At 46.8% G+C, this 18,053-nt stretch overlaps 1 protein-coding gene across 3 annotated transcripts in view; it reads left to right on the forward strand.

Moving 5' to 3' along the window:
- The window catches only part of ANO4 (anoctamin 4), a 481,162-nt gene that overhangs the window by 317,716 nt on the left and 145,393 nt on the right, over nucleotides 1-18,053 (forward strand). For all 3 annotated transcript variants that reach the window (XM_075344688.1, XM_075344690.1, XM_075344689.1), the window contains one exon: nucleotides 6,244-6,344. In XM_075344688.1, coding sequence (XP_075200803.1) covers nucleotides 6,244-6,344 — 101 coding nt within the window. The remainder of the gene's footprint in view (nucleotides 1-6,243; nucleotides 6,345-18,053) is intronic.

The following is an 18,053-nucleotide window of genomic DNA, read 5'->3' on the forward strand; positions in this document are numbered from 1 at the left end:
TCGTCATGCTGATAATGGCATTGTCAGCGCTAAACATATTCGTCGCCATGTCGAAACTGTGCAGAAGGGTGCATAGGTCCGTGATCTGAGATCACTCCATCAGGGTGATCTGCCCCACCTCTGCATCTCGTTGGCCCAGGCTATACGTCATGACGTATTGCACCAGGGCTCTGCGGTGCTGCCACAGTCGCTGTAACATGTGGAGAGTTGAATTCCAGCGTGTCGCCACATCGCATTTCAGGCGATGAACCGGCAGGCCGAAAGACTTCTGGAGCGATGCAAGTCGCTCAGCTGCGGCGCTTGAACGGCGGAAGTGAGCACTGCAGACAGTTTCCGTGCCCTGGTCAGAAGGCCATCTAGGCCGGGATAGTGTGTTAAAAATTGCTGGACAACAAGGTTCAACACGTGAGCCATACAAGGCACGTGTGTCACCTTGCCCAGGCGAAGGGCCGCACCCAGGTTTGCAGCATTGTCGCACACGGCCTTACCAGGCTGCAGGTTGAGTGGAGACAACCATTTATTAAACTCGGACCGCAGAGCTGACCACAACTCCTCAGCTGTGTGACTCTTATTCCCAAGACATGTCAAGCTAAAGACCGCCTGATGCCGTTGCGCTCTGCTGCCAGCATAGTAATGAGGGGTGCGTGATTCCTTCTGCGCAGTGAGAACGCTGGTGGCCTGACCAGGCAGGCTTGGGGCGGAGGTGGAGGACCCAGATGAGGTGGAGGATGCAGAAGCAGTGGCGGAACTTGGACAGACAGAGGATTGACACACAAGTCGTGGGGACGGCAAGACTTGTGCAGCAGACCCTTCACCATCTATCACCATAGTTACCCAGTGCCCAGTCAGCGACATGTAACGTCCCTGTCCATGCTTACTGGTCCAAGTATCGGTGCTGAAATTCACCCGTTCACACACAGAGTTTCTCAAGGAAGCGGTGATATTGTGTGCGACATGCTGGTGTAGCGCGGGCACACCTTTCTTAGAGAAGTAGTGGCGACTAGGCATCTGGTACTGGGGCACAGCGACAGATATAAGGTCTCTAAAATCCTGTGTGTCCACTAGGCGGAAAGGCAGCATTTCTGTAGCCAACAGCTTACAGAGGGATAGAGTCAACCTCTTCGCTTTGTCATGGGTCGAAGGAAGTGGCCTTTTATTTGACCACATCTGAGGGACAGAGATCTGGCTGCTGTGTGTAGACGGTGTTGAGTAGGGTGTCCCTGGAAAAATGCAGCTTTGGGAGGAAAGTGCAGGCGGAGACATGATGTTGCCTTCATCCAAAGTTGGTGCTATCGATGTCTGAGAGAGCTGTACACACTCACTTGTTTCCCCTTCCAAACCAACTGACGACCTACCAAGCAAACTGCCTGTTGCGGTTACAGTGGTGGAAGTTGTGGGTGGAAAAACAGGTGTGACAGCTGTCCCCACAGTCCTAGAAGATGACGAGCGCGCGGATGCCCTGGAAGGGGCAGGCGGTGGATGGTTGGCTCCACTAGGCCGCATTGCAGCACGGTGAGCTTCCCACCAGGCCATATGATATTTATTCATGTGACGATTCATGGAAGAAGTTGTCAAACTGCTGAGGTTTTGACCTCTACTAAGATAACCATGGCAAATGTTACAGATCACATAATTTGGCCGATCTTTTTTTATGTCAATAAAGGACCAGGCTAGGCAAGGCTTAGAGGCCATGCGACCTGTTGATCCACCCCGAATAATGCTCAGAGGCAGAGTGGTGGCTGAGGATGCAGTTGTAGACGTGCTACCAGTGCTCCGACTGTGTCCAGGAAGGCGCCAGGTTACTTCGACGTCGGTTGCATCCTCCTCCACCGCCTCTATTGACCTCCTCGAGTGTCTGACTGTGGGTTGACAGTAGGTGGGATCTAGAACTTCATCATCAATTGTTGTGTTTGCACTCCCCTCCCCCTCAGACCGAGTTTCTTTTTGCCCTGACCGAATATTTAAGTTGTCATCCCAATCGGGTATCTGCGTCTCATCTTCATCAGTATGTTCCTCATTGCCTATTACCACAGTTGTTGGAAAGGCAGCATTTTGGTAGCCAACAGTTTGCATTTTATGAAAGTCAACCTCCAAGCCATGTCATGCCCTTCTAAAAGCATGTATAACACAGCGAGGGGACTCCAACCACAGTCTCCCTCGTTGCCACTCACTGGGCCACACACACCCCACTTGACTGGCATCGGTTGAGCCCCCTTTTGAAAAAGAAAAAGATGCTTTGCATGAAGCACTCTCAAAAATACGCGTGCCTTTCCCGTCCCCTGGCTGACCCCGGGGAAGAAAAGTCCTCTGAGAGCCATGACTTGTTCATCTTGGTTCTTTTAGAAACACAGCGAGGGGACTCCAACCACAGTCTCCCTCGTTGCCACTCACTGGGCCACACACACCCCACTTGACTGGCATCGGTTGAGCCCCCTTTTGAAAAAGAAAAAGATGCTTTGCATGAAGCACTCTCAAAAATACGCGTGCCTTTCCCGTCCCCTGGCTGACCCCGGGGAAGAAAAGTCCTCTGAGAGCCATGACTTGTTCATCTTGGTTCTTTTAGAAACACAGCGAGGGGACTCCAACCACAGTCTCCCTCGTTGCCACTCACTGGGCCACACACACCCCACTTGACTGGCATCGGTTGAGCCCCCTTTTGAAAAAGAAAAAGATGCTTTGCATGAAGCACTCTCAAAAATACGCGTGCCTTTCCCGTCCCCTGGCTGACCCCGGGGAAGAAAAGTCCTCTGAGAGCCATGACTTGTTCATCTTGGTTCTTTTAGAAACACAGCGAGGGGACTCCAACCACAGTCTCCCTCGTTGCCACTCACTGGGCCACACACACCCCACTTGACTGGCATCGGTTGAGCCCCCTTTTGAAAAAGAAAAAGATGCTTTGCATGAAGCACTCTCAAAAATACGCGTGCCTTTCCCGTCCCCTGGCTGACCCCGGGGAAGAAAAGTCCTCTGAGAGCCATGACTTGTTCATCTTGGTTCTTTTAGAAACACAGCGAGGGGACTCCAACCACAGTCTCCCTCGTTGCCACTCACTGGGCCACACACACCCCACTTGACTGGCATCGGTTGAGCCCCCTTTTGAAAAAGAAAAAGATGCTTTGCATGAAGCACTCTCAAAAATACGCGTGCCTTTCCCGTCCCCTGGCTGACCCCGGGGAAGAAAAGTCCTCTGAGAGCCATGACTTGTTCATCTTGGTTCTTTTAGAAACACAGCGAGGGGACTCCAACCACAGTCTCCCTCGTTGCCACTCACTGGGCCACACACACCCCACTTGACTGGCATCGGTTGAGCCCCCTTTTGAAAAAGAAAAAGATGCTTTGCATGAAGCACTCTCAAAAATACGCGTGCCTTTCCCGTCCCCTGGCTGACCCCGGGGAAGAAAAGTCCTCTGAGAGCCATGACTTGTTCATCTTGGTTCTTTTAGAAACACAGCGAGGGGACTCCAACCACAGTCTCCCTCGTTGCCACTCACTGGGCCACACACACCCCACTTGACTGGCATCGGTTGAGCCCCCTTTTGAAAAAGAAAAAGATGCTTTGCATGAAGCACTCTCAAAAATACGCGTGCCTTTCCCGTCCCCTGGCTGACCCCGGGGAAGAAAAGTCCTCTGAGAGCCATGACTTGTTCATCTTGGTTCTTTTAGAAACACAGCGAGGGGACTCCAACCACAGTCTCCCTCGTTGCCACTCACTGGGCCACACACACCCCACTTGACTGGCATCGGTTGAGCCCCCTTTTGAAAAAGAAAAAGATGCTTTGCATGAAGCACTCTCAAAAATACGCGTGCCTTTCCCGTCCCCTGGCTGACCCCGGGGAAGAAAAGTCCTCTGAGAGCCATGACTTGTTCATCTTGGTTCTTTTAGAAACACAGCGAGGGGACTCCAACCACAGTCTCCCTCGTTGCCACTCACTGGGCCACACACACCCCACTTGACTGGCATCGGTTGAGCCCCCTTTTGAAAAAGAAAAAGATGCTTTGCATGAAGCACTCTCAAAAATACGCGTGCCTTTCCCGTCCCCTGGCTGACCCCGGGGAAGAAAAGTCCTCTGAGAGCCATGACTTGTTCATCTTGGTTCTTTTAGAAACACAGCGAGGGGACTCCAACCACAGTCTCCCTCGTTGCCACTCACTGGGCCACACACACCCCACTTGACTGGCATCGGTTGAGCCCCCTTTTGAAAAAGAAAAAGATGCTTTGCATGAAGCACTCTCAAAAATACGCGTGCCTTTCCCGTCCCCTGGCTGACCCCGGGGAAGAAAAGTCCTCTGAGAGCCATGACTTGTTCATCTTGGTTCTTTTAGAAACACAGCGAGGGGACTCCAACCACAGTCTCCCTCGTTGCCACTCACTGGGCCACACACACCCCACTTGACTGGCATCGGTTGAGCCCCCTTTTGAAAAAGAAAAAGATGCTTTGCATGAAGCACTCTCAAAAATACGCATGCCTTTCCCGTCCCCTGGCTGACCCCGGGGAAGAAAAGTCCTCTGAGAGCCATGACTTGTTCATCTTGGTTCTTTTAGAAACACAGCGAGGGGACTCCAACCACAGTCTCCCTCGTTGCCACTCACTGGGCCACACACACCCCACTTGACTGGCATCGGTTGAGCCCCCTTTTGAAAAAGAAAAAGATGCTTTGCATGAAGCACTCTCAAAAATACGCGTGCCTTTCCCGTCCCCTGGCTGACCCCGGGGAAGAAAAGTCCTCTGAGAGCCATGACTTGTTCATCTTGGTTCTTTTAGAAACACAGCGAGGGGACTCCAACCACAGTCTCCCTCGTTGCCACTCACTGGGCCACACACACCCCACTTGACTGGCATCGGTTGAGCCCCCTTTTGAAAAAGAAAAAGATGCTTTGCATGAAGCACTCTCAAAAATACGCGTGCCTTTCCCGTCCCCTGGCTGACCCCGGGGAAGAAAAGTCCTCTGAGAGCCATGACTTGTTCATCTTGGTTCTTTTAGAAACACAGCGAGGGGACTCCAACCACAGTCTCCCTCGTTGCCACTCACTGGGCCACACACACCCCACTTGACTGGCATCGGTTGAGCCCCCTTTTGAAAAAGAAAAAGATGCTTTGCATGAAGCACTCTCAAAAATACGCGTGCCTTTCCCGTCCCCTGGCTGACCCCGGGGAAGAAAAGTCCTCTGAGAGCCATGTCCACATTGTCAGTGGACAGACACGTGTGCTTATCTGCCAGCAGACCCACAGCAGCACTGAAGACAGGTTCCGAGAGAACGCTGGCTGCAGGACACGACAAGATCCCCAAGACGTACGTGGCGAGCTCAGGCAATTTATCAAGATTGGAAGCCAAGAATGAGCAGGGCTCAAGTTGCACAATAATGGCATGTTTCCTTGCATATACTCATATATCTGTGTGTCCTCCTCTTTTTCCTTGTCCAGCTCTTTTGTTTTCGCATGAGTATATGTCCTTGTCACTTTCCCATGTGTTGTGAGTTGTTTGTGACCTTTTGGACACCTTTGAGGGTGTTTTCTAGGTGTTTTTCTGTGTTTGTGATTGCCTGCCATTGTTTCCTATGCAGTTCGAGTTCGGTTCGTCGAACGTTCGACGAACCGAACTCGAACGGGAGGTCCGTTCGGCGAACCAACCTCGAGCCGAACCGCGACCGGTTCGCTCATCTCTAGTACAGAGGAATGAGGCACCTTCAGGTATCTGGAAAGTGCACCCAAGAATGAACCAGATTTTGGCTGATTTCATTTGACTTTCCCATGATGCTACACAAATAAGCAGTGTGTTTCAGGTTTGCATTAAAATACATCCACAGGTGTGTCTCTAATTAACTCAGATGTTGCCAATAAACCTATCAGAGACTTCCAAAGACATGACATCATCATATGGGCTGTCCCATATTGTTTAAACGCATAGAGCTCTTAGTGTATGTAAAATTTTGACTTTGCAGAAAGTAATAAAAATTTCTTAAAATATTCTCTCTCTTATTATTCTCACATTTGGCAGATAGAAATAATTTTAGTAATCCTAATTGACCTAAAACGGGAATGATGCATTCTGATTTCATGTCAGATAGTGAGGAAAAACATGCAGATGTGTCTTTTTTAGTTAGTGCATGTAAATTTCTGGTTTCAACTGTAGCTGTATTAAGTGTCAGCTAGGCACAACAATGACTAATGTAGCAGATATAATCATTACTGTGTACTCTGGGGACTCTGCACATTCATAGTTCCTGCTGTTGTCTCATTGCAGTCATCTATCACCAACAGCGACATCATGTTTGTAAAACTGCACGCACCCTGGGAGGTTCTAGGAAGATATGCAGAGCTTATGAATGTTAGGATGCCATTCAGGTAGGTTCACACAGTACATGATGTGATTTTTGACTCAATGACCTTCTTACTAGTTGGAAATTGTCAAACATGGAAGACTTTAGACAGCTCGTCTGTTTACAAACAGGCAGAAATTCACCAATTCAGCAAGTTTCGCTTTGGGTAAATATATCTAACTTGTGCATACAAGATGCATTCCCTCATTACATTTCTGGATGTATTCCCAGAACAGCATTTTCTGTCTACTTTTGGAAAATTGCAAGTGTAGCAGAAAAAGCTCACTATGAAAGGAAATTTGCTACATCATTGTCCAGTCTACTCTTGCTTTCCTATGGCCTGTTTTATTAATTAATGTTAATATTCAGAATAATCTCCTCCATATGTTCAACATATGGTAGAATCCTGCATAATAAATCATTTTTGTCTGTACATTATATAATGAAAAGTTATACCACTCTTTGCAGAGACTGAAATATATATATTGTGGGATTACAGCTCACTCGGGTGCGTGTTGAGGTAGACACAGGAGCCGTTTCTATTAAAATGTCAGTTGGTTTATTCCATCTTTATAAAACGCGCCACAGGGTAACATAAAAGTCCTTTTTCCAGGTACAGAGTAAAGGTCCAGTCACACACAGCAACATCGCTAGCAACATCGCTGCTAACGAACAACTTTTGTGATGTTGCTAGCGATGTTGCTGTGTGTGACATCCAGCAACAACCTGGCCCCTGCTGTGAGGTCGTTGGTTGTTGCTGAATGTCCTGGGCCATTTTTTAGTTGTTGCTGTCCCGCTGTGAAGCACAGATCGCTGTGTGTGACAGCGAGACAGCAACAACTAAATGTGCAGACAGCAGGAGCCGGCTTCTGCGGAGGCTGGTAACCAATGTAAACATCGGGTAACCAAGAAGCCCTGTCCTTGGTTACCCGATATTTACCTTTGTTACCAGCCTCCCCTCTTGCTGTCAGTGCCGGCTCCTGCTCTGTGCACATGTAGCTACAGCACACATCGGGTTAATTAACCCGATCTGTGCTGTAGCTAGGAGAGCAAGGAGCCAGCGCTAAGCAGTGTGCGCTGCTCCCTGCTCTGTGCACATTTAGCTGCAGCACACATCGGGTAATTAACCCGATGTGTGCTGTAACTAGGAGAGCAGGGAGCCAGCGCTCAGTGTGCGCTGCTCCCTGTTCTCTGCACGTGTAGCTCCGTGCACTGGTAACCAAGGTAAATATCGGGTTGGTTACCCGATATTTACCTTAGTTACCAAGCGCAGCATCTTCCACGCGGCGCTGGGGGCTGGTCACTGGTTGCTGGTGAGCTCACCAGTAACTCGTGTAGCCACGCTCCAGCGATCCCTGCCAGGTCAGGTTGCTGGTGGGATCGCTGGAGCGTCGCAGTGTGACATCTCACCAGCAACCTCCTAGCAACTTACCAGCGATCCCTATCGTTGTTGGGATCGCTGGTAAGTTGCTTAATGTGACTGGACCTTAATGTACAGAAAAATAAAATAAACAGTTCATAGATAATGTGGGGTCCACTTGCTCAGGATAGTGTCTGATTTTTTAACAGGAGTCATACCGCTGGAGGCCTGCACACCTCCACATACAGACATAGACTTAAGGTGGCTTTACACACTGCAACATCGCAAACGACATCGCTGGAACGTCACCGGTTTTGTGACGTTACAGCGACCTCCCCAGCGACATTGCAGTGTGTGAAACACATCAGCGACCTGGCCCCTGCTGTGAAGTTGCTGATCGCTACAAATCATTCAGGACCATTCTTTGGTCCTTTGTTTCCCACTGTGCAGCAAAGTTTCAGTGTGTAAAGGGGACTTAAAACACTGGAAACGAGTGATGTGTCACAATATCTGTCAATCACTATTCTCTGTCAGTCGGTCTCTCCCTCTCGGTCTCTATTCTCTCTCTGTCGGTCCGTCACTATCTCTGTCCCTCTCTCACAGTCTGTCGGTCATGTTCCCCTCCTCTCTCATACTCACCGATCCCCGGCGCGGCGCTGCACGGCATTCACACTGCTGCGGAGGCTTTTACTATTTTGAAAAAGCCGGCCGCTCATTAAACAATTTCGTATTCCCTACTTTCCCCGCCCACAGGCGCCTATGATTGGTTGCAGTGAGACACACCCCCACGCTGAGTGACAGGTGTCTCACTGCACCCAATCACAGCAGCCGGTGGGCGTGTCCCTATGGAGTATAGAAATAAATAAATAAATAATTAAAAAAACCAGCGTGCGGTTCCCCCCAAATTTAATACCAACCAGATAAAGCCATACGGCTGAAGGCTGGTATTCTCAGGATGGGGAGCTCCACGTTATGGGGAGCCCCCCAGCCTAACAATATCAGTCAGCAGCCGCCTAGAATGGCCGCATACATTATATGCGACAGTTCTGGGACAGTACCCGGCTCTTCCCGATTTGCCCTGGTGCGTTGGCAAATCGGGGTAATAAGGAGTTATTGGCAGCCCATAGCTGACAATAAATCCTAGATTAATCATGTCAGGCGTCTCCCCGAGATACCTTCCATGATTAATCTGTAAATTACAGTAAATAAACACACACACACGAAAAAATCATTTATTAGAAATAAAAAACACAAACAAGTTCCCTCATCACCAATTTAATCAGCCCCAAAAAGCCCTCCATGTCCGGCATAATCCACGGACCTCCAGCGTCGCTTCCAGCTCTGCTGCATGCAGGTGACAGGAGTTACAGAAGAAACCGCCGCTCCTGTCACCTCCACGCAGCTAATGAAGACAGCCGCGCGATCGGCTGAGCTGTTACTGAGGTTACACGCTGTCACTGGATCCAGCGGTGGATGCAGCGGTGGCCGCGGGTAACCTCAGTGACAGCTCAGCTGATCACGCTACTCACCGCCGCTCCGGTCAGCTCCACGCAGCAACTGAGGTGAGTAGCGCGATCAGCTGAGCTGTCACTGAGGTTACCCGCGGCCACCGCTGCATCCACCGCTGGATCCAGTGACAGCGGGTAACCTCAGTGACAGCTCAGCCGATCGCGCGGCTGTCTTCATTAGCTGCGTGGAGGTGACCGGAGCGGCGGTGTCTTCTGTAGCTCCTGTCACCTGCATGCAGCAGAGCTGGAAGCGACGCTGGAGGTCCGTGGATTACACCGGACATGGAGGGCTTTTTGGGGCTGATTAAATTGGTGATGAGGGAATTTGTTTGTGTTTTTTATTTCTAATAAAGGATTTTTTCAGTTGTGTGTGTTTATTTACTGTAATTTACAGATTAATCATGAAAGGTATCTCTGGGAGACGCCTGACATGATTAATCTAGGACTTATTGGCAGCTATGGGCTGCCAATAACTCCTTATTACCCCGATTTGCCAACGCACCAGGGCAAATCGGGAAGAGCTGGGTACAGTCCCAGAACTGTTGCATATAATGTATGCGGCAATTCTGGGCGGCTGCTGACTGATATTGTTAGGCTGGGGGGCTCCCCATAATGTGGCGCTCCACATCCTGAGAATACCAGCCTTCAGCCGTATGGCTTCATCTGGCTGGTATTAAATTTGGGGGGAACCGCACACCGTTTTTTTTAATTATTTATTTATTTATTTCTATACTCCATAGTGACACGCCCACCGGCTGCTGTGATTGGGTGCAGTGAGACACCTGTCACTCAGCGTGGGGGCGTGTCTCACTGCAACCAATCATAGGCGCCTGTGGGTGGGGAAAGTAGGGAATGCGAAATTGTTTAATGAGCGGCCGGCTTTTTCAAAATAGTAAAAGCCGCCGCAGCAGTGTGAATGCCGTGCAGCGCCGCGCCGGGGATCGGGGATCGGTGAGTATGAGAGAGGAGGGGAAAATGACCGACAGACTGTGAGAGGGGGACAGAGATAGTGACGGACCGACAGAGAGAGAATAGAGACCGAGAGGGAGAGACCGACCGACAGAGAATAGTGATTGACAGATATTGTGACACATCACTCGTTTCCAGTGTTTGACTAGCTAGGTCGTTCTTCAGGTCCGGATCGCTGTTGCGTCGTTGGCCAGGTTTGCCTGTTTGACAGCTCACCAGAGACTCACCAGAGACTTTGTAGCGATCCCGGCCAGGTTGGGATCGCTGGTGGGATCGCTGAAAGTCTCACTGTGTAAAGGGGCCATTAGACTGCAGATCTCCATTTTACTTGAAGTGCCACACCCCATGGTGGGAAAATGTGAGCAGTCATTTCCACCCATCTTCCTTACTGCTTGTAAACCCAGCCCTGTCACAGCCTATTAACCTTCTAACAATCTAACATGCTGGAGCCAGCATCCATGCTTACATCACTGAGGTAATAAACCTCAATGATACATATCTCCCTTTTTGGACTCTCTGGGCGACCTTCTTACAATGTGTATGTATATATATATATATATATATATATATATATATACACACATTCATATATATATACAGTTAGTGAAATAAGTATTAAACACATCACCAATTTTCTATGTAAATATATTTCTAAAAGTGCTATTGACATGAATTCTCCCCAGCTGTTGGTAACAACCCGACCAGTCTACACAGGCAAACAAATCAAACCTTAGATGTCCATACATTTTTAGTGATGCGTAATAATGAGAAAGGACACGGGGAAAAAGTAAAAAAGAAAAAAGAAGATGCTAGCACGTTGTATATAATAAGTTTATGTCCATAATGAAGCGGCGGGTGCTTTTGTGTAACAGCAAGTTACAATGAAGAAAATGGAAAATCTCAGCTCAATCACTCCAGATGATGATAAACTTTTTTTTCAATATGACTAAGGGCATCTGTGTTTGCCATAAACACATAAGGGCTGATATGTGTGAATTTTAAAATGTTTTGAATAAACTACTCACCTTTTTTCATCATCTGGAGTGATTGTGACGAGATTTTTCCATTTTCTTCATTGTAACAGTGAAAAAGTATTGAACAAGTTTACCAAAATGTATTTAATGCTTTGTACAAAAGCCTTTGTTGGTAATGATAACTTCAAGAGCCTCATGTATTCAGAAACTTGTCGCATGTATTGCTCAGGTTTGATTTTGACCCATTCTTCCACACAAACACTCTTCAAATCCTGAAGGTTCTGTGGGCTTCTTCTATGAACGCTTGAGCTTTAGTTCATTACATAAATTTTCTATTGGATTCAAAGTCAGGTGATTGGCTGGGCCATTGTAGTAGCTTTATTTTCATTGCTGTGTGTTTTGGATCATTGTCTTGCTGAAATGTCCTGCCTCGTTTCATCTTAATCATCCTAGTAAATGGCATCAGATTTTTATCAAGAATGTCTCTGTACATTTGTACATTTATCGTTCCATTACATGGAGTTTAACAGTCCTGTATGCTGAAAAACAGCCTCAGACCATTATATTCCTACTTCCAAACTTCACTGTTGGTATGGTGTTTTAGGGTGATTTGCATGTACCAGACTATATTCTCCCAGTATTTCACAGTCTTATCTACCTGCCATTGAGCAAATGTTAAATGCACTTGAACATGTTTTTTGTTCAGCAATTAAGTTTTGCATGGTGAGCATGCATACATGCCATGGAAAGTTGTACCTGCTAATTCCAGGTCTTTCTGTACCTCCCCACAGGTGGTCCTTAGCTCTTGGACAACTCTTCTGATAATAATTTTCCCTCCTCAGTCTGATATCTTGCAGGGAGCACCTAATCTTGGCTGGTTTATGATGAATTGATGTTCTTTCCTCTTCCAGGTTATGGCCCCAACAGTGCTCACTGGGACTTTCAGTAATTTAGAAATTCTAATGTAACTAATACAATCATTATGTTTTGCAACAATAAGGTTGCAAAGCTCTTGAGAACATGCATTGGTTTTACCTTTCAAGAGATGTTTCTTGTCTGGGACCTTGTTAATGAGACACCTTTATATAAAGACCATTAGTTGAACCAGCTGATATTATTTTTCACTAGGGCTTGCTTTCTAATTACTGATTTCAGCTGGTGTCATGACTTTCCATTGCTTTTTACACCTCTTTCTTCATGTTTTCAATACTTCTTCCCTGTTCCATTTCTCATTATTACACATCACTAAATTTATTCTATTGTTTCATTTCTTGCCTGTGAGGAATAAAATGGTTGTTACCGACATCTGGTGAGACATTCATGTCAATAGCACATTTAAATAGGTATTTACGTAGAAAATTGGTGACTTGTTCAATAATTTCACTATATATATATATATATATATATATATACACACACGGTACAAACCAAAAGTTTGGACACACCTTCTCATTCAAAGAGTTTTCTTTATTTTCATGACTCTGAAAATTGTAGATTCACATTGCAGGCATCAAAATTATGAATTAGCACATGTGGAATGAAATGCTTAACAAAAAAGTGTGAAACAACTGAAAATATGTCTTATATTCTAGGTTCTTCAAAGTAGCCACCTTTTGCTGTGATTACTGCTTTGCACACGCTTGGCATTCTCTTGATGAACTTCAAGAGGTAGTCACCGGAAATGGTTTTCACTTCACAGGTATGCCCTATCAGGTTTAATAACTGGGATTTCTTGCCTTATAAATCGGGTTGGGACCATCAGTTGTGTTGAGCAGAAGTCTGGTGGATACACAGCTGATAGTCCTACTGAATAGACTGTTAGAATTTGTATTATGGCAAGAAAAAAACAGCTAAGTAAAGAAAAACGAGTGGCCATCATTACTTTACGAAATGATGGTCAGTCAGTCCGAAAAATTGGAAAAACTTTGAAAGTGTCTCCAAGTGCAGTGTCAAAAACCTCAAACACTACAAAAAAACTGGCTCACATGAGGACCACCCCAGGAAAGGAAGACCAAGAGTCACCTCTGCTGCGGAGGATAAGTTTATCCGAGTCACCAGCTTCAGAAATCGCAAGTTAATAACAGCTCAGATTAGAGACTAGGTCAATGCCACACAGAGTTCTAGCAGAAGACACATCTCTAGAACAACTGTTAAGAGGAGACTTTGTGCAGCAGGCCTTCATGGTAAAATAGCTGCTAGGAAACCACTGCTAAGGACAGGCAAGAAGCAGAAGAGACTTGTTTGGGCTAAAGAACACAAGGAATGGACATTAGACCAAGTGGAAATCTGTGCTTTGGTCTGATAGGTCCAAATTTGAGATCTTTGGCTCCAACTACCGAGTCTTTGTGCGACGCAGAAAAGGTGAACAGATGGACTCTACATGTCTGGTTCCCACCGTGAAGCATGGAGGAGGAGGTGTGATGGTGGGGGGGCACTTTGCTGGGGATACTGTTGGGGATTTATTCAAAATTGAAGGCATACTGAACCAGCATGCCTACCACAGCATCTTGCAGCGGCATGCTATTCCATCTGGTTTGCTTTTAGTTGGACCATCATTTATTTTCAACAGGACAATGACCCCAAACATACCTCCAGGCTGTGTAAGGGCTATTTGACTAAGAAGGAGAGTGATGGGTTGCTACGCCAGATGACCTGGCCTCCACAGTCACCACACCTGAACCCAATCGAGATGGTTTGGGTTGAGCTGGACCGCAGAGTGAAGGCAAAAAAGCCAACAAGAGCTAAGCATTTCTGGGAACGCCCTTAAGACTGTTGGAAGACCATTTCCGGTGACTACCTCTTGAAGCCCATCCAGAGAATGCCAAGAGTGTGCAAAGCAGTAATCAAAGTAAAAGGTGGCTACTTTGAAGAACCTAGAATATAAGACATATTTTCAGTTGTTTCACACTTTTTTGTTAAGTATTTCATTCCACATGTGTTAATTCATAGTTTTGATGCCTTCAATGTGAATCTACAATTTTCATAGTCATGGAAATAAAGAAAACTCTTTGAATGAGAAGGTGTGTCCAAACTTTTGGTCTGTACCGTATATATAATACAAAAAAATATTACAAATAGACTTTTGTCTAAGCAGTTGCAACTAAATCAGACCTCTCTCATCTCTATTGCTGAGTCTCAAACAACTTAAAGGGAACCTGTCACCAGTTTTTTAACGTATGAGCTAATCTCACCACCTTCCTTAGCACCTATTCTAAAAAGCAGTATATTATACCCTGACCCCCTGCATATCCCCAAAAAAACCTTTTGAATAACTTCCACGCTGTATGCAAATGCAACTGGTCTGGGGTGATGGATGTCTTTGCAGCGGTTCCGGTCCTTCCTCTCCGCTGGTAATCACCATCCTCCTGATGTGATTGATATGGATGACGCGTCCTGCATCATCCACATATAATCTCACGCCTGTGCAGGGAGATCACGGTTTGTGCAGGCACACTTCGTTTTCCCTGCTGCAGGCAGAGCCTGAAACTAACTGCGCATATGTCGGCAGAAGCCTGCAGCAGTGGTGAGCAAGGTGCTCCTGCACAAACTGCAATTTCCCTGCGCAGGCGTGAGATAATCTCCAGTTATGTGGATGACGCAGGACACATCATCTAAATAAATCACATCGGGAGGACAGCGATTTCCAGTTGAAAGGAGGGACAGGAGCCCCTGTAAAGACACCTATCAAACCGGACCAGTCGTATTTGCATACAGCGCAACAGTTATTCAAAAGGGTTTTTTTGGGGATATGTAGGGGGTCAGGACACAATATGCCACTTTTTACAATGCAGCATTGGTGCTAAGGAAGGTGGTGGGATTAGCTCATATACTAAAAACCTGGTCACAGGCTCCCTTTAACAAGCAAAGCTGCAGAAGAAAGAATGTAGGAAACAAATAGTAGTGGCAACAGCCTTGAGGACCCTATGCATTGTCATTCATTCTGCACCAGACAGGGGGAAATAGACACAAAAAGGAAAACATTCCAAGCAACTCCAATGCAGCTAACACCACAGCTGCAAATGTCACAAAACTTCAGCTTATTCCAAATACAGGCTCCTTCCAAAGTGGTCAGCATAAGAATGATGAGATTCTATAACTGGCATCAGAGGGTAAGACACGTGACTATTTATAGTGAAGGGGAGTGGGCACGAAGAGCTGCACCTGAGATTAAGGCTCCAAAGGATAACCAGATAGGAAATAGTCCTTAACCCCTACAGCTCCTAGACTCTGGTCATAGACTTGCCAGATATCCCCCCAGAGCAGGGCTCACCCTGACATTGGGGAATACCAGTTTTTACTAAAATAGGTGACAGCAAAGCTAAACTTCAGTAAATGGCCCACATTTTTTGTAACCTATTTACTCCAGTTTTGCATAACTTTTTAAAAACACATTGAATGTGAATATGATTTTTTTTTCACATCAAATCTGAAAAATTCTGAGAAAGTTTGGAGTAGCCTTGTAGAAGATACTACAATACATTTATCAAATTAATGACAGAAAAAGTGCATCATTTAGGCACAAATACAGACCTGTTCACAGTAGGTATAAAAATATTTTCAGAAAGTAGATATTTCCAAATGTTTTAGGAAATGTGTGGCTTTTAATTTTGGTGAAATGTTGACCATTTCCCATATCTAAAAACACTAATGCAAAATACGGCATTATTGAGAAATGCTGACCAGTGGATTTTTATATGAACGACATTGCAGACGCTGATTATAATGTTCATTTTTAATAAGAATTGAATTTTCTGTCCTTGAAGTTTGCTATAAATAACAAAAATACAATAAGAAATTATCTGCATAGTAGGCGTCAGCAAACAAAATAATGGAGCCATGCGGCATTATGCTGAAGATAGTCTATTTTATATCAGATCGTGAACACAAAACCAATGTGTAGTTCTCTACTTACGAAGGTGAATCTAGGGTTAAGGACTGTTTGAGAGTTTTTTGGCTCTAGGGGTGTCAATTGCTTAATTGTTGCAGTTGTCGTCACTTTAAAGCCAGATAATGAACTAGCATGCAGACAATCAGCGGCAGGCTCCACGTCTCAGCCACATACACATAGTCATGCTTCTAGTGAAATTAATCTTTTAATGGCTCACTAGAGGTTATTGGGGACACGTACATATAAATTATGTATACATAATTTATAATTCATGCCCTAGTTTATTGCAAAGCTTCAGTACATAAGCAGTTTCACCCGATCTACATGAGTGGTACAATGCAATTAATAAAAGCATTGCAGTATTGAATGAATCTTATTTGTTACATGGGGCATAATATTATACTATGGGATAGATTATAAAGGTGAATTGAGACTGTGGGCATTTGAAAAATACTAAAAATGACCTGAATAAAAGACTTTTATTGAGCTGTGAAGATAATATTTGGATGTGCGCACTAAAGGGCTAAACACACAGACAAGGGCTCTGACTCAGTTAGTGTCATGGATACAATAAAAATGCTTGAAGTACTTATATGCTACTGTGCCGCCCCCGTGCCAGCAGCCGGCGCTGCTGGGGCCGGGCCTTCAGGGGTGGTCGCTCGAGGGACTCCGGTCCCAGGGGGTCTCATGGACACGCTGAATAAATGGGGAGACGTAGATGTACGGGCTAGGCCGTAATAAGTTCGTGACGCCACACACGGTGTGTGGTGAGGTGGGACACCACCGCTGCTGTTATGGGGCACCCGGGGGAGATGTTGTGCAGCAAGTTGTTAACCCCTCCGTGGGTAGGGATGGTGGCCCCGGGACTCGGTGGCTCAGGGCAGGGGATGGCGACCGCAGGGGTGCTGGTATACTCACTGTTAGAAAAACACACAAGTGTCTGGTAAACCAAGGTGATGGTGGCCGGTGCCGCGGCCGGTTGCGATCTGGACCCCCACCCGGCTGGTGGTCTCTATCCTTTTCCTGCACTGCTTTGTGTATCGTGGACTTTCCTAGTGTGAAACTCAGGAGTCCACTCCCGGCTGGATGTGGCCTTAGCAGACGCTGGCCTGTGGGATCTATGGGCCCTGGCGGTGACCTCTTATCCCTAATCGGTGGGCTGTTGTCTTCTATGAGGGACTTTGGGTGGGACAGGACCTCTAGTCCTGGCCTCAATCGGTTAATTAACCAGCTCCAGTTGGTTCTGGTCCTGGCTTCAGGGGCCGAGTACCCCCCCTTTGTGCTACGGTTTCCGAGTCGGTTCCCCGTGTCGATACCGGCGGGCTACAACCCAGTCCACCTCGGTTCCACCAAGCTGTCTTCCTGTCTCCTGCTGACGGAGACCACCGTCTGCCTCCTAGCCAGTGGCACCAGGGCTCCTACCATGGTACCGTTCAACTTGAACTCTCCTGCTGGAGCTACACTTAGCTCCAGCCCACACTCCTCTCCAAACTGAACTCTAAAGCTTGTCTGTTGTTTTTCCCGCCCCGGGCTGTCTGGACCCCTGGGTGGGCGTGTCCCAACCGCCTAGTCATGCCCACTGGTGTGTCTATCTTTCCCTAAGGGGGGTGACTATTGTTTTCTGGTTGGCTGTATGTTTCCTAATGAGGGAAGATGTTGTGCAGGGGCCTAACTGTGACTACCTGGTTTTGCCAGGGTGTCACACTACCCATATGAAAGTTGCCCGTGGATCCTATGCACAAATCTGTCAACTTCCATTGGCTTCTGTGAGGAAAACTTGCTATGACAGTTTATAAACTGTATATAAAGAGGCCTCTCTGTATATCTGACATGATTACTATGGGATAGCAAGGAACCAGGGCCCCTAAGCTGTCCCTCAAGCTACCGGGCCTTATGCTATCCCTATTCTCAGGGATACCCCTAATGGTGGGGGTGCCCGAGTCTCCTGCCTGGCCCTGCTCCTGACCAGTCCTAATCTGTTTCCCCTCCCTCTCCCCCCAGGGAGCGACAGAGTGTAATGAAAGTCACAGATATA

The sequence above is a fragment of the Anomaloglossus baeobatrachus genome, chromosome 4 (genome assembly GCF_048569485.1).
Source record: "Anomaloglossus baeobatrachus isolate aAnoBae1 chromosome 4, aAnoBae1.hap1, whole genome shotgun sequence".
NCBI classification, from domain to species: Eukaryota; Metazoa; Chordata; class Amphibia; order Anura; family Aromobatidae; genus Anomaloglossus; species Anomaloglossus baeobatrachus.